This window comes from Dipodomys merriami, unplaced genomic scaffold (genome assembly GCF_024711535.1).
Source record: "Dipodomys merriami isolate MVZ:Mamm:240054 unplaced genomic scaffold, mDipMer1.0.p SCAF_4, whole genome shotgun sequence".
Lineage (NCBI taxonomy): Eukaryota > Metazoa > Chordata > Mammalia > Rodentia > Heteromyidae > Dipodomys > Dipodomys merriami.
In genome coordinates this window covers 39,657,317-39,680,885 of record NW_027205603.1, presented here as the reverse complement: position 1 = coordinate 39,680,885, position 23,569 = coordinate 39,657,317, and the positions used below count along the sequence as shown (strand labels likewise).

The 23,569-nt window shown below is 40.5% G+C and overlaps 1 protein-coding gene and 1 long non-coding RNA gene across 5 annotated transcripts in view; one reads left to right on the top strand and one right to left on the bottom strand.

Annotated features, from left to right (window-relative positions):
* The window catches only part of LOC138805766 (uncharacterized), a 49,817-nt gene extending 44,843 nt beyond the window's left edge, over positions 1–4,974 (top strand). For all 4 annotated transcript variants that reach the window (XR_011365638.1, XR_011365637.1, XR_011365639.1 and 1 more), the window contains one exon: positions 4,247–4,974. This is a non-coding gene — a long non-coding RNA (uncharacterized lncRNA). The remainder of the gene's footprint in view (positions 1–4,246) is intronic.
* Adhfe1 (alcohol dehydrogenase iron containing 1) overlaps positions 1–23,569 on the bottom strand; it is a 38,370-nt gene that overhangs the window by 3,488 nt on the left and 11,313 nt on the right. The window contains exons 8-13 of the mRNA XM_069990826.1: positions 22,590–22,695; positions 15,774–15,926; positions 13,211–13,309; positions 10,555–10,633; positions 10,229–10,325; positions 7,327–7,484 (exon numbers count right to left, since the gene is read on the bottom strand). Coding sequence (XP_069846927.1) covers positions 7,327–7,484; positions 10,229–10,325; positions 10,555–10,633; positions 13,211–13,309; positions 15,774–15,926; positions 22,590–22,695 — 692 coding nt within the window. The remainder of the gene's footprint in view (positions 1–7,326; positions 7,485–10,228; positions 10,326–10,554; positions 10,634–13,210; positions 13,310–15,773; positions 15,927–22,589; positions 22,696–23,569) is intronic.

Below are 23,569 nucleotides of genomic sequence, written 5' to 3'. Positions count from 1 at the left end.
CAAGTGACAGTTCATAAAAGCTACTGGGATAATTAACTTGATCACAAGAAAAGTCACATCTTTAAAGAACATCTTATTTCTGGAATGCTTTGCATGAGCTAACTTGAAACTCAAGATTTTATCAAGTAATATCTTTATTCCATGAAGTTTTCTAAAGCCATTGTCCCTTGCCTTCGGCCCTGGCAACAGCCTTTTTCCCCAAGGCAGAGCTTCAAATGAGCCACAGAGAAAATGCCTCCAATAAAGCCCAAAGTAAGATCGCCACAACCCCTGTGAGTTGTCCACTTCAGAAAGCCCTGTCTAGCCCCAGTCAGGGCTGCCAAGGAAAACGCAAATAATCTTCCTGGTCTTGACTTCAAGACCAAATATTATTATTTATTTTTGTGCCAGTCCTGGGGCTTGAACTCAGGGTTTGGGAGCTGTCCCTGAGCTTCTTTTACTCAAGGCTGGTACACTACCACTTAAGCTACAGCTCCACTTCTGTTTTTGTTTTGTATTTCATTGGAGATAAGAGTCTCCTGGACTTTCCTGACTGGTCTGGCTTTGAATTGTGATCCTCATATCTCAGCCTCCTCAGTAGCTACGATTACAGGTCTGAGCCACTGGTACCTGGCAAGGCGATTTATTCTGCAGCTTGGATTTATGGTCTATTTGAAGGGACACAAGATGTTAAGGCTATGTGCAACAAGTGATTTTCTTTCTCTCTTTCTTTCTCTCTTTCTTTCTCTCTTTCTTTCCTTTCTCTCTTTCTTTCTCTCTTTCTTTCTCTCTTTCTTTCTCTCTTTCTTTCTCTCTTTCTTTCTCTCTTTCTTTCTCTCTTTCTTTCTTTCTTTCTTTCTTTCTTTCTTTCTTTCTTTCTTTCTTTCTTTCTTTCTTTCTTTCTTTCTTTCTTTCTTTCTTCCTTTCTTAATGTTTAAGTTCTACTTTTCCACATGAATTCAGTGATTATGAGTGAGATCAGCAAAGATGACCTGTGTATCTTTCAGGCTATTTGTACTCCCTCAGTGGCTGCTCTATTATCCCTCTGGGCTAAAAGAAATGATGACTTTTTTGTGGCCCTAAATGAAATTAAGACATGTGCCATTTGGGGAGTTTCCATTTTCCTAGGTCTCTGGTCCGCTTCCTGGTGGTAAGCACCGTTTGGGAGAACAATTGGTTGCAGAGGCTCCAATCCTGTCTGTGGCTCCTTGCCCATGCCCATCATAGTTAATACTCGACAGGCTCAAGCACTCAGATGCTCAACAATTACTTGTTCAGTTAATGAAGATGGGGGAGGGGGGTTAGGGGAAGTGGCACCTCAAAGGCCGCGTGTACCAGAATGCTGAATCACCCACCCTTCCTTTTTTTCCTCATCTCCCAGATGACATCCTGTAGCTCAGACAAAACCTAGAAGCTGTTCTTGAGTTCTCATTCTCTTGCTTTGGAAGTTCAACTCATCAGAAAGTCTGTCTGATGTACTTGAGAATCAATCTGAGCATGTCTTAGCTGTTGAACCACAAGCAGCTCCTGTGGCACCTCATGTCCCCGTCCTATTTGGAACACCTCCTTCTATGGGCTGTTTCCTTTTCTGCTTCCCTATTGCCCCCTAGAGTTCATCCTCTCCACAGCAGCCTGACAGGTTTATTTTCTGGTCCTACTGTTCCTGTGCCTCGTGCCCTCAGACAACTTTCTCTTAAGACTAGAACAAAATCATGGCCTGTGATGCTGGCCCTGACCAGGTCATGCTGGCTTCTGGCTGTCCCAGTGCTCTCTGCTTCCATTGCTTCATCTCAGTCCCATTGTTCCTTTTAAATATTATGTCTTTCCCCGTTGCCTGGCACACTTCATGGGGTAGCATGTCCATGAAGAGCACTTTGAACAGAAGACTTAACCACACTCCCTGGGATTTCCTCCTTATTGTCCCCACCCCCAAGATTACTGTCTCATTACTCAAGTTTTCCTTCACACCATCAGTCTTTGTCTGAACCAATTGTATTTATATTTCTTATAGATCTTCATTGCCTGTCACCCCTCACTGTAAGTCCCAGGAGGGCAAAAAGGACTGTGACCATATAATGAATTGTGTAGGACAGAACTCAAAAGTTTTTTTGTTTTTGTTTTTTTTCCAGTCCTGGGGCCTGAGCACTGTCCCTGAGCTTCTTTTTGCTTAGGGCTAGCACTCTACCACAATTCTGGCGCAATTCTGGCTTTTTCTGTTAGTGTGGTACTGAGGAGCTGAACCCAGGGCTTCATGCAGGCTAGGCAAGCATCTGCCACACTCCACAAATTCCAAGACCTTAAGTACATAGAAAGATGGAAAATGAAAAGATGGATACATTAAAAATGGTCTCAAAATGTATCAAAAACCTAAACATAAGAGCAAATCCCTTAAAACTCCTAGAACTCAAGTCCAATCCTCATGACATAGAAATGGCAACTCTTGGATATGACCCAAAAGCATGGCAACAATAACAACAATCCAGATAGCCTGGGCTAGATGAAAAGTTCAGACTTTTATATATCAAAAAGCACTAACAAGACAATAGGAAGATAGCTCACAAAATGGAAGAAAATAGTTTCAAACTGCCTATCTGATATGGGATGAATGTCCAGAATTTTAAAAAGCCTCTAACATTCAACATCAACAACTCAGTTCAAAGATGGGCAAAAGGCAAGTGAAGATGTGGTTCAGGTGGTAGAGCGCCATCCTGGGGTGAAAAAGTAAGAGCACAAGGCCCTAGTACCCCAAACACACACACACACACACACACACACACACACACACACACACACACACACACACACACACACACACACAAGGACAAAAGACTTGAACAGAATCTTTTCCAAATAAGATATATAAATAGCTAGTAAGCATATGATAAGATGACCAACACTATTTGTCACTGGGGAAATGCAAATCAAAACCTCAACTAGATCCCAGTTCACACAGAAGGCTGGCTGCTATTTAAAAAATGGAAAATCACAAGTGTTGGTGAAGACATAGAGAAATTAGAACCTTGTGCATTCTTCATGGAATGTAAACTAGTACAGCCACTAGGGAAATCAGTTCAGCAACTCCTCAAAAACTTCAACATGGAATTACCACTCAAACTAACAATTCTACTCATAGGTCCCCCTAAGGGACTGAAGGAAGGGACTTAAAAAGATAAATGCACAACAACGTTTATAGCAGCATTATTCATAAGAGCTAAAGTGGGAAAGAACCCAGGTTTCTATCAACATATGAATGGTGAAACCAAGTGTGATGCATCCATACAATAAAATATTATTCAGACATGAACAAGAATGTGGACCTGACATATGCTACAACATGGATTAATGCTGAAGATGTTGAGGTGAGTGAAATAAGTCAGTCACACAGAAGGAGAGCTGTTGTACAATTCCACTCACATGAAGTACGCTAGAAGAGGCAAATACAGAGGTAGAATAGAAGTTCCTGGAGACTTGGAGAAGGCAAGAACAGGGAGCTTCTGTTTATTGTATGTAGAGGTGTCTGAGAAAATAAAAAGGTCTTGGAACTGGAGAGCTGCGGATGCTGTAAATAGTGAATATACTAAAAAGCACTAATAATGGCTAATAGGGTAAATTTCCTGTTAAGTATATTTTACCACACTGAAAAAGGTTGAAAACAGAATCATAGTCCTTTTGTACAACTCCTTAATAATAACTAAAAAAATTAAAAACAGAAGGATGGAAGATATTTGGGGGACATTGTAGATGAAGATGGGTGGGGCTGGGCACAACTTTTAGGAGTTCTAAAAATCCACTGAAGAGTTTTGAAAACCCATTGCAAGGCAGGATTGCTAATGCTTCTTATTTCAAATTAACCACCAAAATGCCAGAAGTGGAGCAGTGGCTCAAGTGGTAGAGCACTAGCCATGAGCAAAAGAAACTCAGGGATGGGGCCCAGGGTCTGAGATCAAGCCACACACACACAAAAGCTGTAGACCAGACCTAAATGTGTGTAGATGGCAAGCTGTAGATTGCAGCTAGGCGGTAGATTTCTCACCTAGCAAATGCAAGGCTCTGAATTCAAAACCCCCTATACCTTGCCATCCCTAAAGCTGTAGTTCAGTGCTGCAGGCTACAACCACATAGTGAAGCTAATCTGTAAAGCAGTCGGCTACATGGGCTTATCTGATGAGGCCAAGGGTCCTTAACAAGATTCTGTTTATCTTTGATGAAACACTTCAGGATCCTCTGAAGTCCCTCAGGCCAAAACTATTTTGAATTTCTCTTTCAGGCCTCCAACCTCCAGGGACGAGAAAAGAAGGCAAAGACATAAAGCACGTGACCTGCTACTAGACATATCAGTTGTGCAGAAGCCAAATTCTCAGCACGAAGCTGTGTGAAGGAAGCAACGTGCTATTATTTATAGACATGTAAGACCAGAGAACAACTGATTAGCATGGGCACTGAAATAAATTCAGACTTCTGCTTTTAGTACATTCATAAAATAACATTTCAGCTGGCCTGTCTACCAGAGGGTGGAAGTGTTCATTTTGGGGAGACAGCTCTCCTTGGTAATGAAATGTTTTGATTTGGAGTGTAAATGTTTCTTTCCAGAAACATTTCAGAAGTCCAGCTTGGAGAACTCATTTTTATTCTTGCCTGGTCCCCTTGCACCCTGGCTGTGGCAATTGGAAGCCTCTGTACACAGGGCTGCTGTGTGTTGCCACCAGCATTGGGCTATGGTGTTTGGTCAAGAATACAGGCCAGGTTGTTCTTTCCAGAGAAAACTGACCCCTTCCCCCGCTCTCCCACCCCCAGCTGCGGCTGAACATAAACGAACCTTTATCAAACCTGGACTGCAAGCAATAACCCTTCTGGCAATGTTCATTGCAGGGACTAGCATACTCCCTCACCACCTTAAATCCTGTAAATACTAATAAGTAAAGATTAGTTCGCTGTATATGTGACATTCTGAGGTTGCCCTGGTGTTCTTTTACAATGTTCACTGCTGCCAGAAAACAACACAACAACAACAACAAAACCCATATAATTCTTTATCTGCAGAATGGACAGATTCATTTCTTCTAAGATTTCCTTCAAAATCCTCTTAAGTCTGTGAATTCATAATATCTCAATCTTATCAGCTCCAACTGGGAACCAGTGCAGTTTAATTAAAATTAACCATGTTTCTCCTAAGCATGAAAATGTGGTCATAGGTGGGGAAAGGCAGTCTTTGCCTTCTGGCTGCTTGGCAGATTCAGCTTGAGGAAAACCTGGCTTTCTACTCTACATCGGGCTTCCATCCAAGACTCTGCTTCCCATCTTTTATGAAGGTCAAAAAACTCATTTTGCTTAATTCCGGTTTTGTGTCTGGGATTCCCACTACTGTCAAGCATTCCAAATGATACCTAATGAACTTGTGGATGGTCTCAAGTGTTAGTTTGAATCTGGAATTGCTTTTGAAAGTGAAGATGTGAGCAGAGGAGGATCAGAACAGTCAACACTTGTCGGTGTGAGTTGATAGTTCCAAGATGCATTGCAACCAGCACTTACTAAGAATATCACACATGTTCATCTGAAAATCATGGATGGCATATTTGCAAGTAGGCAAACATATATACTCCTCCATACTTTTCTGGACTAACAAATAGAACTTTTCATATGGTCCTTTGATGAACAAATAGCCTTGCTGGGACTATGCTACATTAAAGTCTGTGGTCCCTGGACAGGCTTCATGGCAATTCTGTCTGGCTGTTCATTGATTTTTACCTACTTGGCTTTTTTGGACATAAACTAAATCTACATAAATATTATCTTATGTAAGTGGAGAGGTCATCAACATTTGAAACACTGATGAAGTGAAGGGATCTTTATGGTGAACAGGATCTTTGTACATTGGGATCTGAAGTACCAGCTCAAAATAGATCCGTAAAAAGACTAGCTCTCTTCATGAGATTCTTGGGAGAGAGACTTTTACATCTGTTATGATTCTACCAGTCCTCATAGGTTAATAGAATGACTGAATAAAGGATGGTCTTTATTAACATTTAACTAAATGAAATAAAATCTAGATACAAAATAGGCAATATTCTAAATTCATTCAAAAGCAATTTTGTAATAGTGTTTTGGTGGTACTATGTTTTGGGGCTTCATGCTTGCTAGGCTAGCATTCTATTACTACTACTACTACTACTTGAACCATGCCTATAGCTAAAAACTTTAGCGGGTTGTATTGGAGAGGCAGTCTAGTAAATGTTCTTATTCAGACTAGCTTCAAATCTTGATCCTCCAGATCTCAGACTTCTGAGTAGCTAGGATTACAGACATGAGACACTGGTGCCCATGTAGTAGTCTTTATAATCAAAAGTAATATTAGTGGTTTTTCGGGAACAGCTTTGCATGGTTTTATTAGAGGACCCTTACAAGGCTGAAATGGGCTAGGCACAGTGCCTCGTGTCTAGGAGGTAGAGATCAAGAGGACTGCAGAGCTGGGTACAGGTGGCTCATGCCTATAATCTTAAGAGGCTGAGATCTGAGGATCATGGTTTAAGGCTAGTCCAGGCAGAAATGTCTGTGAGGCTCTTATCTTCAATTAATCAGCAAAATGCTAGAAGTGGAACTGTGGCTCCAGTGGTAGAGCACCAGCTTTGAGCATAAAAGCTAAGGAATAGCACTGAGATCTTGAGTTCAAGCTCAGTACTGGCATGAGAGAGGTGGGAGGGAGGAAGAGAGACAGAGACAGAGAGACAGAGACAGAGAGACAGAGAGACAGAGACAGAGAGACAGAGGCAGAGCGACAGAGACAGAGAGAGACAGAGAGACAGAGACAGAGAGAGACAGAGACAGAGACAGAGAGGAATGGAGAAAGAGATTACAATTAAAGGCCAGTCAAGACACATAAGCTGGGCATGGTGGTGCACACTTGTGATCTCAGCTGCTCAAGAGGAATATGTAGGAAGATTGCAGTTGAAGGCTAGCACTGGATAGAACTCTGATACCCTACAGAATAATAAAGAGGGGGCATGGCTCAAGTGGTAGAAAACCTGCCCAGTAAACACAGGGTCCTGAGTTTTAACCCTAGTACCACAAAAAGAAAGAAATGGGAAAGGGGAGCTTGCTATAACTTGAGATCAATTTGGCTGTCCTGAACTTTCATAACAGACCTTTTCAGTTTTCCAGTTTCATGGTGTTATAGAAGAGACATAAAAGCAAAGGAGCTTGGGCCCAGGGTGGAAGAGTCATGCTGTGTGGCTTGGGGAAGACCTGGGAATCATTGGAAGACCTCAGGGTTTCCATGCCCTCTAATATACCCCAGTGGAGCGTGTCTTTCCGGAAGGTCTCTGCTTGGCAGCACCACACTGCACCTCTTACCTGGGGTAGGGTTCCTTTCACTAATGCAGGGATGTCAGCCTTGGAGTAACCGATGGCCGCTAGGCCATTGTCCACATTTAAGTCAAAAAGGAATTCCCGGAGCGTGTCTGCCAACACAGGCCCAGCATCCTGGATCCTAGTAGTGCGGGTATTGCCCCCTAGAAGACACAAATGCAGACTGTGAAGAGAGGCAAGAGAGGAGCAGGTTCTGGATGTTGTATTCTTAATATGAGACCGAACACATAATGCCCACTCAATGCTATCTCCAGACTCCAGGATGAAGGCAGCCCTGGGCTTTCCTCCAGCGGAGATGGGGTGGGGGCAAGTCAAGCACATAGAAGATGCATTGGCAAGGCCAGAGGAGAAGCTAAGAGCTACTGCAGGAGAAGTCACTAGGATCACTTCCTTGTTGTTCACATTTCCAAGGAACGAAGTCCTACCTGCTCGCTCAAGTATGCTGGGAAGAAGAGGAACAGAGCCAAAGAGGTACAGAAAGAGGGTGGGGAAGGGAATGGCATTGAGATGAGGCATAAGGCACACTAGTAGAAGAAATACAGCTCTCATGTGACTTTCAAGGCTTGGAATTGGCTGACATCTTGAGGTGTGCATGTCACGTGTCTTTTCTTAGTGCATCACTTAGCATTTGCCCTGTTGCCATGTACTGGAGTGGAATGTCTACGACTCTAAAAAATGAAGTCTTACGCTGCCTGAAGTCAATCCAAATGCCTGCAAGAGAGATGGGAATGTGCAGTCTTCCTCCACAGGGAAGCACGTCAGGGGATCGGTTTTAAGCTCTCCTTCCTTCCTTCCTTCCTTCCTTCCTTCCTTCCTTCCTTCCTTCCTTCCTTCCTTCCTTCCTTCCTTCCTTCCCTCCCTCCCTCCCTCCCTCCCTCCTTCCTTCCTTCCTTCCTTCCTTCCTTCCTTCCTTCCTTCCTTCCTTCCTTCCTTCCTTCCTTCCTTCCTTTTCCTTTTTTTACAAGTTTGAACTCAGGTCCTGAGCATAGTCCCTGAGCTTCTTTTGCTCAAGACTAGCACTCTACCACTTGAGCCACAGCACCCCTTCTGGCTTCTTCTGTTTATATGGAACTGAGGAATCGAACCCTGGGCTTCATGCATGCTAAGCAAGCACTCTACCACTAAGCCACATTCCCAGCCCTTAAGCTTTCCTTTCTATGATGTTATAATGTGTTAGTAAACAGGAAATGGCATGAATAGAACCACACACAGGTTCCATGAAGAGCAACTGGATAAAAGGCAAAACTAACCTGACAAGATTGGTCTGTAATATTCACCAGCAGCTAACATGTGAATTCAGTGACGCATGATAGAGTGTTTCTGATACGTTTATGTACCTAGGAGGCTGTGATAAAACACATTACCAAAGCTTCTGGGATTTCCTATGAAGTTTTTTTTTGTGGGGAGGGGAGGGACAGAAGGAAAGAGACTATATTGGCTTAAAGTTAAGATAATCAATGATCACATAATCCAAACATTTAATTGCAAAGTATGGGATAATTTTAGTTTCCTGTGCAAGAAGCAGCAGTGGGTTTTTCCAGTCTGCCTTTGTCTAACAACAAAGTAGTTGCTTTCTCAGTAGTGTGGATGATTGTCTAGAATGGGACCTTTAAGTTCTAAGACTTTCCTTATTTTGATGCCAACAGGTGTTACAAAGGCAGCTGTATGCCACATATAGTGGAATATAGTACTCATCCCAAAGTAAAAAGGCACACACGAGATACATGGTACATTTGGCAGTGTGTTCTAGCAGCTCACTCTGAAAATCAAGCCTGGGGCTGGCTCTCAATCCTGGGCTTCTGAGCACAAACAGCGAGTGTGAGGGAAGGGAAGGAGGCGGTACACAGAGGATTTCTGTGGTCATCCTTGCCTCCTTGGAAAGCATCCTTCCAACGGCCAGAGCTAGAAGAGCATAATGAAAAGTTCTTTCCCTTCCTACCCTAAACATGAGTAGGGGAATAAGATGATTTGCAGAATTAATACAGTACTCAATTCTACTTAAAAGAGTTCTCATTTCAGAAAAATACCTATATTTTACTTTCCACTTTATCTACCCTGAACATGATTTTATTTCTGGTAAGATTCAAAAAGCATTTGGCTATCTTATTTCTAAACATATTACAGTATACAAACTGATCCATTATTTGGGAACTTTCTTTTAATAAAGTTTATTGTTGTTTAACTTCTCTATGGGTGGAAATTTGCCATTGCTTCCTGACTTAGATGCATTTTTATTATCCATTTACTCTAGCAAAAGTCAATTGTAACATTAACAGTATATACAGAATTGTATATACTTTCTTTGGGAATGAAAAGAGGAAATAGTATTATACAAACTTAGCAGAATCAATATTTGGCTCTCTCATTTTTAACAGACTCTTAGAAAAATAAAAGACAGTATTTTAGTGTTGGCTAGGGCTTTGGGCAACACTGACGTTTTATTATTACACTACCTTAAAGCAGTATTTTTTATGTTCCTCATGTTACCTTCAAAAGCAATTCAGAGGAATGGTCCCTACTCATGTAGGTAACAGATCTATCTATCATCTATCTATCTATCTATCTATCTATCTGTCTATCTATCTATCTATCTATCTATCTATCTATCTATCTATCTATCTATCTATCTATCTATCTCTATCTATCCATCCATCTATCTATCTATCTATCTATCTATCTATCTATCTATCTATCTATCTATCTATCTATCTATCTATCTATCTATCTATCTATCTATCTATCTGTCTGTCTATCTATCTATTAGTACTGGGGCTTAGACTCAGGGCCTTACACATTTGCTTGGCTTTTTTGCTCAAGGTTGGAGCTCTACCAATTGAGCCACACCTCCATTTCCAAGGATAACAGATTTATGAATAATGGTTCATACCCAAAATTTCTGCCGTCTCTAAGTGCCGCTCTGGAAACATCTGGGCTGTGAATGTGAACACTGCTGGAGATGTGAGCACCACAGAGAGACCATGGGGCTGGGGAGAGATGGACAGAAAAGCTATTCTTCCTTCTTAGTACTCTACATATGTAGACTTTACCCTGCAGTTAAGAATTGACAAATATGAGCTAGGGAGTCTAGCACACTAAGCTGGGGGTTCATGCATGAGGCCCTGGGTTTGATCCCTACTACAAAAAAAGTTGACAAATATACTTATGGACATTGCAAGGAATATATGATTTAGTTAAATTAGTTATTATTTTTACCACCAATGGATGATCCACATTGTAATCCTTTGCTTTATACGTCTTCACTAAACCTGAAATTGGGTAAGACATTCCATGGCTAGAAGAGAAGACAAGAATTCTTACATTGAATACAGATCCCAGAATTCAAGTCAATAACACAAAGACACTCTTTAAGTCTGCCCTTCAGTTTGTGGACAGTACTGCTACTATACAAAGTTATATGTTCTTTATCTTGGATATAAGGATGTACTGTGATGCACTCCAGCCTCTGACCTGGTCAGATTAAATGATCATAGAAATCTATGCCATTTAATGACATGCAAACTGGACTTGCCAGTAATTTATCCCACCAATAATTGATAAATCCTTTCAACTGTTATATATGAATGACCCCCTCCCTTCGTCTGTGTGTGTGTGTGTGTGTGTGTGTGTGTGTGTGTGTGTGTGTGTGTGTGTGTGTGTTGCCAGTACTGGGGCTTGTACTCAAAGCTTGGGCACTGTCCCTTAGCTTTTTTACTCAAGATTGGCACTTGACTACTTTTTGGAGATAAGGGCTCATGGACTTTTTTGCTTGGCTGACTTCAAACCAAGATCCTCAGATCTCAGTCTCCTTAGTAGCCAGGATGACATGCATGAGCCATGGGTGCCAAGTGACAATGGATCCCAATGCATTCTTCCAGCCTGAGAGGCTAGGCTTGTCAGTTTAACTGATTAGTCTTGCTTGATTTTCTTACCTTAAGGATACATTTAGATGTAGTTGCCATTGAAAACAGTTATGTGTTTTTTAACTGAAAAAAATCTTTAAATATCCTTTTAGAAAATTTTTATTGCTATTATAAAGATAATGTACAGAGGGGCACAGTTATATAAGTCAGGTGAAGAATAATTTTATATGCTCTTCAATTCTTAGTAAACAAATAGGAAAATATTACAGTGATATAGATGACTTGGAAGATATATAACAGGTGAATATATTTGCAATTCATATAGAGAAGATGAAATTCTTCACATTAGCAGAATGCTTGGTATGTTTTTGTTTGTTTTGTTTTGTGCCATGCCTGAGCCTTAAACTCAAGGTCCAGGCACTGTACTAGCACTCTTGTGCTCAAAGTTAGTGCTCTATCTTGAGCCACAGCTCCACGTCTGGCTTTTTGGTGATTACTTGGAGATAAGAGTCCTATGGGCTTCTGGCCTGGGCTGGCTTCAAACCTCAATCCTCAGATCTCAGCCTCCTGAGTAGTTAGGATTACAGGCATAAGCCACTAGTGCCTGGCTTGGCAGTTAATATTGGATGATCTGTGTTTGTCATGAGTTACATTTTATAGAGAGAAATATTTTGATGAATTATAGGAATATTTATTAAATATTTATTATTTATTAAATATTTCATTCTTCATGAAATATGTAGCTCTCTAGAAAGATTGAAAACTTTGGGTTGACCGCTTTGAATAGTTGTTTGTGTTCTTTGTCGAAAATAAAAATGATCTATGCTTCTCTTTCCTTCTAGTTATTCAGATACTTAATTCACAATCATTATGCATATAGTTTTATATATTGCTTTTGTCACTTAATATTCTTTGTAAACATTTTCCCACATAATGTGTTTTAAAATGATATTTTAATCCTCTTTTATTTTATTCCTGAAGTACTGTACATTAGTTAGTCATTTTGTTGTTGGGAATCTTTACACCCAAAAAAGTTCAATTATAAATAACACTTAAGCAAACATCCTTAGGAAACTAATTGCTCATATTGTGGGAATTTCTTTAGGCTAGGTTCTTAGAAGTGAGTTAGTGGACCAAGCTGTATAAATATTTTTCAGGCTCTGGGTGTGCTCTACTCACTGGTAGTTTTTTTTTCTCAGGTTAAATACAGAATTACCACATGACCCAGAAATTATACCCCTTGGAATAAAAGGAGCAAAATAAAAACATGTGTGCATAAAAACTTGTACAGGAATGCTCCTAGTAACATGATTTGTAATAGCCAACAACTCAAATGTCCATTAACTCATAAATGGATAAATAAAGTACGGTCTCTTTATCTAACAGAATGGTATTTGACAATAACAAGATGAAGTGCTTATATACAAATGAACCTTGTTAACATTAAATAAGCCAGACACAAAAGACTACATCTTCTGTGATGTCATTTATATGAAATACCCAGACTATGGAAATCTATACAGATAAAAAGCAGTTCAGACCCAGATGCGGTAGAGATGTGTGTAAACCTAGCAACTTGGGAGGTGCAGGCAGGGGGATAAGGAAGGGAAGAAGAGGGGGAGGAGGGGAGGGAAGGGAAGGAAAGGGGTAGTTTTTTTAGTACTGATGGAGGTCCAGGAATTGGTGGATGACAGATAAGGTAATAAAATGTTGGAAGGTAATAAAATGTTCTAAAGTTAATGGTTGTAGACCTTAGTGTGGATACTGAAAACCATTGACTCATATAGTTTAAATATGTCAATTGCATTGTATCTGATATATCTTAAAAAGCTGTTATAAAAAAATCCATGACACAATCAATTGTATTCAAGTTAAGAAAATATTAGAGACCTTTACTGTCTTCCTATTATAGCATGCTTCAATTTTACCACTTGTCCTCCATTACAAATATTTTTAAAAAATGAAAAGCAATAGTTTGGGTAAAGAAATGAAATCTCATATTGACTCACCACAGATGAACACCGGCATTTCCAAAGCCAATGCCAGCAAAAGAACTGGCCAAATGCATATTAGACCTTGCTTCAAGATCGTCAGGATTTCTGACAGCCCTGTGAATTATATAAATACCAAACAATAACACATCAACATTGGTATTTCCTACTGAATAAAGGAATTGCCTTAGGGAAAGATCTGGAAAATGAAATGCTATTCAGTAGGAAGAAAACATAGGCAAGCTATTCAAACAACACCTTGTCTTTGAAATGAAAACTGAAGGGAAACACTTTCTCATCAACGAGATTTCACCAAAGCCATAACAAGTACATTGTCAGCTGATCATGTAATACAAAAGTGCCTTTGCCTGCAGGAAGCAAAGCCAGGGTCCTGCGACTGTGAGGGACAGCTGCTCAAGGGCAGTGGCCTGGGACTCATTCTTTCTCTTCCACTGTCCATGGCCCTGATGGTAGCTGTGAATGGACTCTGGAAACGCATTCTCAAACAAAGCTGAGCCTGTCACCAAGGGCTACCTGTAGGCCAACTCCAGCCAGCCCAGCCATCTATCTACTTGTGACATGGATCCCTCTTGGCACTTATGGAAGCTGCACCCCTGTCCTCAGATTGTGAAAATGTGATGTTATCCTAGGATAAGGCTCATCCTGGTACCGGGACTTGAACTCACGGTCTCTTGCTCTTGCTTTTCTTTTCTTTTTTTTCCCCCTGCTTAGGGCTAGTGCTCTATCGCTTGGGCCACACCTTCTCTTCTGGCTTTTTGCTAGTTAACTGGAAATCAGAGTCTAATGGACTTTTCTGCTTGGACTGGCTTTGAACCATGATCCTCAGATTTCAGTCTCCTGAGTAGTGGTGAGCCACCAGCACTCGGTTCCAGTGTCATTTTTGAAAAGACAATTCTCAGAAGCCCCTTTGAATTCCAGCACTGCCTTTCCTGCATGCATGTCTTAAAAATTCAGCCCCAGGAAGGCAGTCTGAAGGCTGCCAAGAAAATCACTTCTACTTGGGTGTTTCATGATCTTTCCTGGAGGAAGGGTTTCTGTTATAGCATAAAAGTGCTGGGGCCTTTTTTCCCCCTGCTTTTCCTTGGAACAGTTAATAGTTTGTGTCTTCTTTCTAAAACTCAGTGTTAGTTCCTTATTCCCTGAATAACAAGGCAAAGTAGCTGATGCCAGGGTTTTAGCCGTCCACTGTCCTCACCCCCTCACCTCCTACCATAGCTGTGCCAAACCTTCTGTCCTGGTTATACAAACTGGCTCATTTGTCAAATAAATAGGCCTCCCAGGAGTCTGATATGGTTCTGTGTCCCTTTCCTCTTGCCCAGCTCTTGATTCCAAGGCCCCTCTGTACAAGAGCAGCTTCTAAGCCAAGGGTAGAGGAGGCATTGTGTCACAATATTTAAAAGAAAAAAATGCATTTGAATTGAACTTGTACAGAATTTTTGTTATTATTCTTTAAACAATACAGCACAATAACTATTTATACACACTTACATTATGTTAAGGGTTATAATGGGAAGGCGTATGTAGTTCTTATGTAAGTGTCACTCCATTTTATATGAAAGGGACTTGAGTACCAGTGGATTTTCCTGTCTGAGAGGCCTTGAATCAAAGCCCATGAATACTGGGGGGAGGGGGGAATGGATTTATATTTTTTGTCTCCTCAGGAAGTTATTGTTATTTGTCTTCTCAAAAGTATGGCTATAAATGAGTGTATGCATCTGTATTTTTAAATTTTTATTGTAATTTTTTTGTGTCGATCCTGGGGCTTTAACTCAGGGCCTGGGCACTGCCCCCAAGCTTTTGTGCTCAAGGCTAGTGCTCTACCACTTGAGCCTTAGCTCCACATCTGGCTTTTTGGTGTCTAATCAGAGATAAGTGTTTCACAGCCTTTCTTGCTTGGGCTGGCTTCTAATTGTGATCCTTAGGTCTCACAGCCTCCTGAGTAGTTAGGCTTACAGGGCTGAACCACCAGAGATCAGCAATTAATTATTGTTTTAAGAAATAGGGGTCTCACTATGTTGCCCAGGCTGCCTTAAATTCCTGGATTCCTTCTATCTTCCTGCTTCAGTTCCCACCGTAGCTGAGACTTCAGGTGTGCACCACCACACTTGGTTATATCCTTCAAAACCTTTCAGAAATTATTTTTATAGTTTCTGCCTTTTAAATCTCCTGGGTCAGAAGGTTCTATACATTTACTTTTTGAGTTTTGGTATATGTGAGTTTGTTAAATGGCTGATTTCTATGTATCTTTGGGAGGGCCTGGATGGCCTGTGTGCTTTCATTTCTGCCCTGGTAGCCAAATCTCTAAAGGCATCTCACCTCAGCCTAGCTTTGGCTTTGAGACTTTCATGAAGAAACCTGCTTTAACTATATCTGTATCCTTCATAAATTAGGGGCCTCCACTGTCTCCTGAAAATGGTTATTTTCAGATTATCCAGTTTTCCACTTGCATGACTGATCTCAAACTCCCTCAGGATAGCTCACGAGCAGGCACATCATATTTCAGATATGGTGGGCAGATATGGTTTTTCTGTTCTGTCTCTGTCCCTTTAGGGTGACATACCTCTTCAGATACTTAGCAACGATCCTCAGTGCATGCACTGCCCAGATGTCACTGATTGGGTTGCTGCCCTGGTATGCTGGCCGAGTGATGGGATTGGAAGGGCAGGGGCTCCGCATGTGGTAAGGAAGGGCAGTATAGGACTCCAGTGCGTGGCTAAAGATAAATGTTGAAAATACAGAGTGAAAGCATTGTGTCCCGCCTTCCTCCCATCCAATCACAAATCAGCACTCACTGTCCTGCAGATATGCTAATACATTCCACTCAACTCTTGTCTACAATAGTCATTGCTTAGTATGGAATTCAAGTCAACTTTACATTCACAGCACTGCAGGATTTTTAATGAGTTATGAGTATGACCCATCTATGGGTATACATAATTAGGAGCAAGAAGTTTCTAGTGTAATCCTATACAGAGTGGTGGTTACTGAACAGCTCAAAAAAAGCTAAAAGAACGGATTTTGCATGTTATTTCCTCCTAAAGAAGTAATAAATGTTTGAGAAGACCGATGTGTTTAACCTGATCACATAAGCGTAAAGTGTAACCATGTCACCTAGTATCCGATCCTTTATTTATTTATTTTTTTTGCCAGTCCTGGGGCTTGAACTCAGGGCTTGGGCACTGTCCCTGCACTTCTTTTGCTCAAGGCTAGCACTCTACCACTTGAGCCACAGCACCACTTGCTTTCTGTGTTTTTGTGGTACTGAGGAATTGAACCCGGGGTTTCATGCATGCCAGGCAAGCACTCTACCACTAAGCCACATCATCCATATTTTTTTGTCATTTTATGTATTAGTGAAATGCACTTAATTAAAAAATATGACACTTGGCCCTTTTCTAGTTTAAATGTCTTTAGGAGGCTGGATTAATGAAGATTTGAGCCAAAAAACAAAGCACTGAATCTAAAAAGTGACTTTGTTGTAGACCAATGTCACATTGGTCAAAAACCATACCAGAAAAAGAGAATCCTCACTTTACAGACTCCTCTATTGAAAGCATTATGCACTCATCTGCAGAATATGGCATTAAATAAGCCGGGTGCCAGTGGCTCACACCTGTAACCCTCAGATCTAAGGGTCACGGTTCAGAGTCAGCCCAGACAGGAAAGTCCACGAGACTCTTATCTCCAATCAACTACTCAACAAAATGGGAAGTAGAGCTGTGGCTCAAGTGATAGAGCACTAGCCTCGAGCAAAAGAAGCTTAAGGACAGTTCCCAAGCCCTGAAAATAAAAAAATAAAATAAAATTAAATAAATAAAAAATAAAAAATGAAAAGATGGTACAAAACAGCACCATCGAGGTCTGGGGACACAATAGAACATAAAATGTGTTTTGCATCAGTTTTACCTTTCAGTATTGGATTTATTTTGAACAAAACATTGGAAAAGTTAAAAAAAAAACAAACCTCAGTTTGTAGATGGATGCTATGGCATCATGGTTCTGAAGAGGGAAGGGTATGAGAAATGCAAGCATGAAGTGCATGCTCAGGGAAGATAAGGTGGTGGTCCACAAGGCCCAAATCTGACCCCTACCTGGCAGCATGTCTACATTACATGTAGATTCTAAATTCAAGAGTTGATCTGTTTCTCAAGGGCAGACTCACATGCTGAGCTGAACTCAAACAAACATGGGCAAAACATGGCAGTTAGATGATCCATTTATAATAAGAAACGCAACTTGTGCATGGGTCAGGTATGTGAGTTTCCCAGCACCTTCTTTCCCTATGTACAAGCCATATGATGGCCACTTTATGATGAAGGCCCATGAAGTCCTCCTCACAAGGGAAATTACCCTTGAAGCTCAAGGCTAGACTATGACCATCTTTAGCAAGACCACTGAGTCTCAGAGGCAGATTCTTTGGGCCATGTGTCTCACTTGGCCAGCCCTTGGGAAAGCAATATTCTAGTTTGAATCTAAATATTCTTCTAACCTCATGGAGTAAAGGCTTGCTTCCCTAACTAATAGTCCTAACTAATATTGAGAAGTGGTAAAACCTTTAGTACTGGGGCCCAGTTAGAAGAAAGTTAGGTTAAGCCAGGCACTACTACCTACGACTAAGATCTAAGGACTGAGGTTCAAAGCCAGCCTGAGCAAAAAAGGCTGTGAGACTTTTATCTCTAATGAACCACCAAAACATCAAAAGTGAAACTATGGCTCAAATGATAGAATACTAGCCTTGAGCAAAAAAGCTAAAAGAATAACAGCCAGGCCCTGAGTTTAAGTCCTAGTATTTGCATAGACATGGTGCATGAGCTTGTGTGTGTGCGTGAGCGCGTGTACACACACGGAATTTAGGTAATTATGGGTGTGTCCTTAAAGGAGAACAGTTTTCTGGGCAGCAGACCACAATTGAAAAGGCAGACGAAGGACATGGATAGAATTAGGTATAGATCAGAACTGTCACCTCCCTTCAGCGTGAATGTCACTCAGCAGCAGCTAACTCAGAACCTGTGATGTGACAGTCCCTCTGGCAGGGCTAGAGAAGGGAGTAAGATGGCCTTGTCCTGATCAAACTTAGTGTAGCGGGGAGACAAGCAAGTGAAGAGAGGATGGCTACCCAATAGAGAAGAGCCCATGGGAGGGCCAGCAAGGGCTCCATCAAGGAGCTGATGCTCTATGGAACTGGAGACAAGTTATCAAAGGTAAAGAGCTGAGCACTGAAACAGACTGAACTATAAGAAGTTTACTTTCAGATAGTAGACATGGAAAGCAACCCTGACCACCTGCCAAAACTTGTAAGGTAGAAAGATGTGTGTGCATGTACATGGAGATGTGTGTCAAGGATTCTGTACATGTGACAGTCATATTACAATGTGGAAAGCTTGTTGAGGCCATGAGGGAGGTGAGATGGAAGGCTTATAGGACAGAACAAAGGAAAACAATAAGAAAAGACTGCTGCAATGGTCCAAGCATGAACTGGGGCAAAGCTGAACAAAGATAGGAACAATGAAGCTTGAAAAAATGGGTACCAGAGAGATTCAAGCAGGACAGGAGACAGAACGTGCTGAATGCAAGAACGTTTCATGCTGAGTCCTGCTGTGCTCTGAGACAGTAGACCAGAGAAATTCTGGTGTGTATAGTGTAATGAATAGAATTACCACATTTCTTACCAACTTGGAGATGCCACCATTTTGAAATCATACTGTTGAATATATTTATAAGATATACTGTTTAAATAAAGCATACTGCTGAAGATAAAAATAATTAATCACGAATTTTAAGGTATGTCCTGATTTCAGAGATAAGAAAATGTGCACATGTGAATGGATGAATTTGGGGTGGGGTGTGCTGAATGTAAAGCCCTGTGGGAACTCTATGAGGCCAGGGAATGAATGTTTTGGACCTCAAGAGCAAGGTCTATGGAGAAATGTGGACTCATGGTTGTTAGTACATTGCAGCTGGAGCCAGAGAAATGCACAATGAGACTGGGCAAATCAGTAAACATCTGGAACTCAGTTTTCTCTTTCTATCAGTGAGAGTATCCTATCTCGTAGCACTGCAGGGAAGTGCTAATATATAATACATACATATATATATATAAGTGCTAATATATATGTATTATATAGAATATATATATATGTATATATATATACATATATATATAGTGTGGGCTCCAACAAGGACAAGAATCACATGATCATCTTAACAGATGCAGAAAAAACATTTGACAAGATTCAACACCCCTTTATGATGAAAGCTCTGGAGAAACTAGGAATCTGTGGAACATTCTTCAATATAATAAAGGCTGTATACAACAAACCTAAATCTAGCATTACACTTAGTGGTGAAAATTTAAACCATTTCTTCTAAAATCAGGAATGAGACTAAGATATACACTCTCTCCACACCTCTTCCATATAGTATTGGAATTCCTAGCCAGAGCAATTAGGTAAGAAACAAACATAAAGGGGATCCAAATAAGGAAAGAAGAAGTAAAACTCTCTCTTTTTGCAGATGACATGAACATGTATTTAAAGAATCCTATAGACTCCACTCCCAAGTTACTTGAGCTGATCCCAAACTCTGGCAAAATGTCAGGGTATAAGCTGTTCACCAGTGGCTCACAACTCTAATCCTAGCTACTCAGGAGGCTGAGATCTGAGGATCATGGTTCAAAGCCAGTCTGGGCAGGAAAGTCCATGAGACTCTTATCTCCAATAAACCACTAGAAAACTGGAAGTGGTGCTGTGGCTCAAGTGGTAAAGCACTCTCCTTGAGCTGAAGGGTGCAGTGACAGCGCCCAAGCCCAGAGTTCAAGCCCTATGACCTACAAAAACAAACAAAAAAATCAGGGTATAAGATTAATCCACAAAAATCAGTCACTTTTCTGTATACCAACAAAAAGAAGATTGAGGCTGAAATCAGATAAGCAACTTGTTTTGTAATAGCCTCAAAAAAATACCTAGGAATTAACTTAACCAAAGAGGTGAAAGACCTCTATGATGAAAACTTTAAAAACCTGGAAAAGGATATTAAAGAAGATTTAAAGAAGTAGAAAAACCTCCCATCCTCCTGGATTGAGAAGATTAACATCATGAAAATGGTAATACTGCCCAAAGCTATCTACAAATTCAGTGCAATACCCATCAAATCTCCAAAACATTCTTTAATGAAATAGAAGAAGCAACCCAAAAATTTATATGGAATAATAGAAGACCCCCAAATAGAAAAAAACAATCTTTAGCAGGAAAAACATTGCTGGAGGAATTATCAATACCAAACTTCAAACTCTATTATAAAACTGTAGTTATAAAAACAGCTTTGTACTAGAACTGGAACAGGCCAGAGGACCAGTGGAATAGAACTGAAGACCCAGAAATGAAACCAGATGTATGGCCACCTAATTTTTTATAAGGGAGCCAAAATCATCAGATAGAAGAAAGTCTCTTCAACAAATGATACTGGCAGAACTGGCTATACTTGTATAGAAAACTGAAGTTAGATCCTTATATATCACTCTGCACCAGAATCAACTCCAAATGGATCAAAGACCTCAAGATAAGGGCAGATATTCTCAAAATATTACAGGAAGGAATAGGGGATACACTAGGGCTCCTTGGCACAGGTTGAAACTTCCTAAATAAAGATTCAGAAATACAACAAATCAAACAAAGGCTGGATAAATGGGATTGCCTTAAACTGCAAAGTTTCTACATGGCAAAGGACATGGCTAGCAAGATAAATAGAAAGTTCACAGATTGGGAGATCTTTACTAGCTTTACAATAGACAAGGCCTCATATAAAAAATATACCTAGTCAAAAAATTAACCCTCCCAATAACAAATCCTCAAAGAAATAACCACCTTATTAACAAGTATCCTAAAGAATTAAAAAGAGACTTCTCCAAAGAAGAAACAAGGATGGCTAATAGACACATGAAGAAATATCCAACATCTCTGGCCATAAAAGAAATATAAATCAAAACTACATTGAGATTCTACCTCACCCCAATTAAGATGTCCATTATCAAGAAAACAAAAAATAACACATGCTGGCGGGAATGTGACCAAAAAGGAATACTACTAAACTGTTGGTAAGAATGTAAACTGGTTCAACTGCTCTGGAAAGTAGTATAGAAGTTCCTCAAAAGATTATATACACACACGGCTCCCCTATGATCCAGCAATCACATTCCTGGTCATTTACCCAAATGATCACAAATATGGCCACACTAAAGCTACCAGCACAACTGTGTTCATTGCAGCATTATTTACCATAGCTCAGATATGGAACCAACCCAGATGCCCCTCAGTAGATGAATGGATTGAGAAAATGTGGTATATAACACAATGGAATTCTATGTTTCCATCAGAAACAATGACATCACCTCATTCATAAGGAATGGAAAGACTTGAAAAAAAATCATATTAAGTGAAGTAAGCTAGAACCAAAGTAACATAGGCTCCATGGTTTCCCTCATTTGTACTCATTAGTATATGTCTAGGATGGTCCTAGCAGAGGATCACAATAGCTCAATAGCTATGTACATATAACCACATAAAATGATGCTAAATAAAATGAATTCCAAGATATGCAAACAAGAGGCTTTTTTTTTAATATACTGTGTGAAGTTATTTCTTATTTCTTTTTTTTCCTTTGGTTTCTCCCCTGTTGTCACTGTTTTTTATTTTGGTACCCTATGTCTTGTAAATACATTTAGCTGATTTGGGGATGGGAAGGGGAATCACAAAATGGTAAGACAAAGGATAAAATGTGAGCCAACGCAAGACACATAAAGGCACTATATGGAAATGAGCTTCACAACTTGGGGGTGAGGGTAGTTGGAGGAAGGGAAAGTGGGAGAAAACGAGTGAGGGAAGGGGTAACACTGTTTGACAAGAAATGTACTCATTTCCTTACCTATGTAGCTATAACCCCTCTGAACATCACCTTTACAATACAATTAAAATTAAATTTAAAAAAGATGCAGTCTCAAGCACATGTCTGGACCAATGTTCTGAAGATACTAGCTCCCTTCCCTGCCTTCCTCCTTGGTGTAGCCTATGCCTTCCCTGCTCTGTGTAGTGTGGTCCTGATATGCTGCATGTCACCTTGAACTGCTGTGACCCCCAAGGCCATGGTGGAGGCAGTGGTCCATCCAACAGGGTTAGCCTCTCCTTGGATTGCATCTAATCACCCACCTTTCCAGCTTCAGTGTGTCCTTCTAAGAAGGGAGGCCATGACAATCAATGTGGGGGATATTGCTGATCACTAATCAATGAAGGATCATTAGTGCCTATAAATAGGTATTTGCTTAGTAAAATACTGTGATAGATTTGGTCCTGAAAAAGCCCCTCTAGATGGCATTGGTACCTACCACAGCACATCGAAGCCACTGTTGGCAACCACCTGGCCAGGCATGTGGAGGGTATGCAGAGGGTCAATTAGTCCCAGGGTGGGTTTGATGGCTCTCGAAGCAATGCCTAATAGAGGTGAAAGGTATGGGCAGTGTTTTAAAGAGATTAAATAACTTTAAGACAATAAATTACTCTAAAGGAAAAGCACCAGACAAGGTGTATTGTTATGTAGCTAGGCAGCCAGAAGTAGAAAGAGATTTGGAGCAGAAAACTGGCTTTTCCAGTGGTATGCTGGAAGCTAGCTCCTAGTAGATCCCAAGAGAGAAGTATAGATTATTTCTTCTTACTTTCTAGAAGAGTGACACCATTGTTTAAGTAGAGAGAATCAGGGCTTATTTTTTTATTAAATTCCAGAGAGCTGGTTTACTAGTATACCACTGAACCCATTGTACATCCTACTTCATGTCATTGGACAAGTCACTTTGATCTCTCTGACATTAGAATTAACTTTTCTCCCATATTTCACTGCATGGGATTGAACCCAGGCCCTTGCACATGCTAGGCAAGTGCTCTACCATTGTGCTACACCTTCGAGCCACATTAGACTATAATAACACACAGACCTTCTCTCTCACAGAGATGTTGTCGAGAATGAATGATATAAATATATAAAAATATTTTAAGAACAGTAAGGTAGAATTTAAATGTTGTCTACTATTATTATACTTAACATTATCCAGGGATCATGTAGTTTAATTTAAAGAAGTTACTATAAATATCTATACAAAGGCAGACTTAAGGAGACAAACATTTCTATGTTATCAACCAAGAGCCAATGAGAGGCTGAGAAGATAGGATGCAAGTGACTAAAAAAGCAGAAAGGAGAAGAGAGATGGGGATCAGGAACTAGCTAAGAGGGATCATGATACGACTTTATAGAATGTTGGGACTGTTCAGTGTCTTTCTTGCGGTATTGGTCACATAGGCATGCATATCTGCC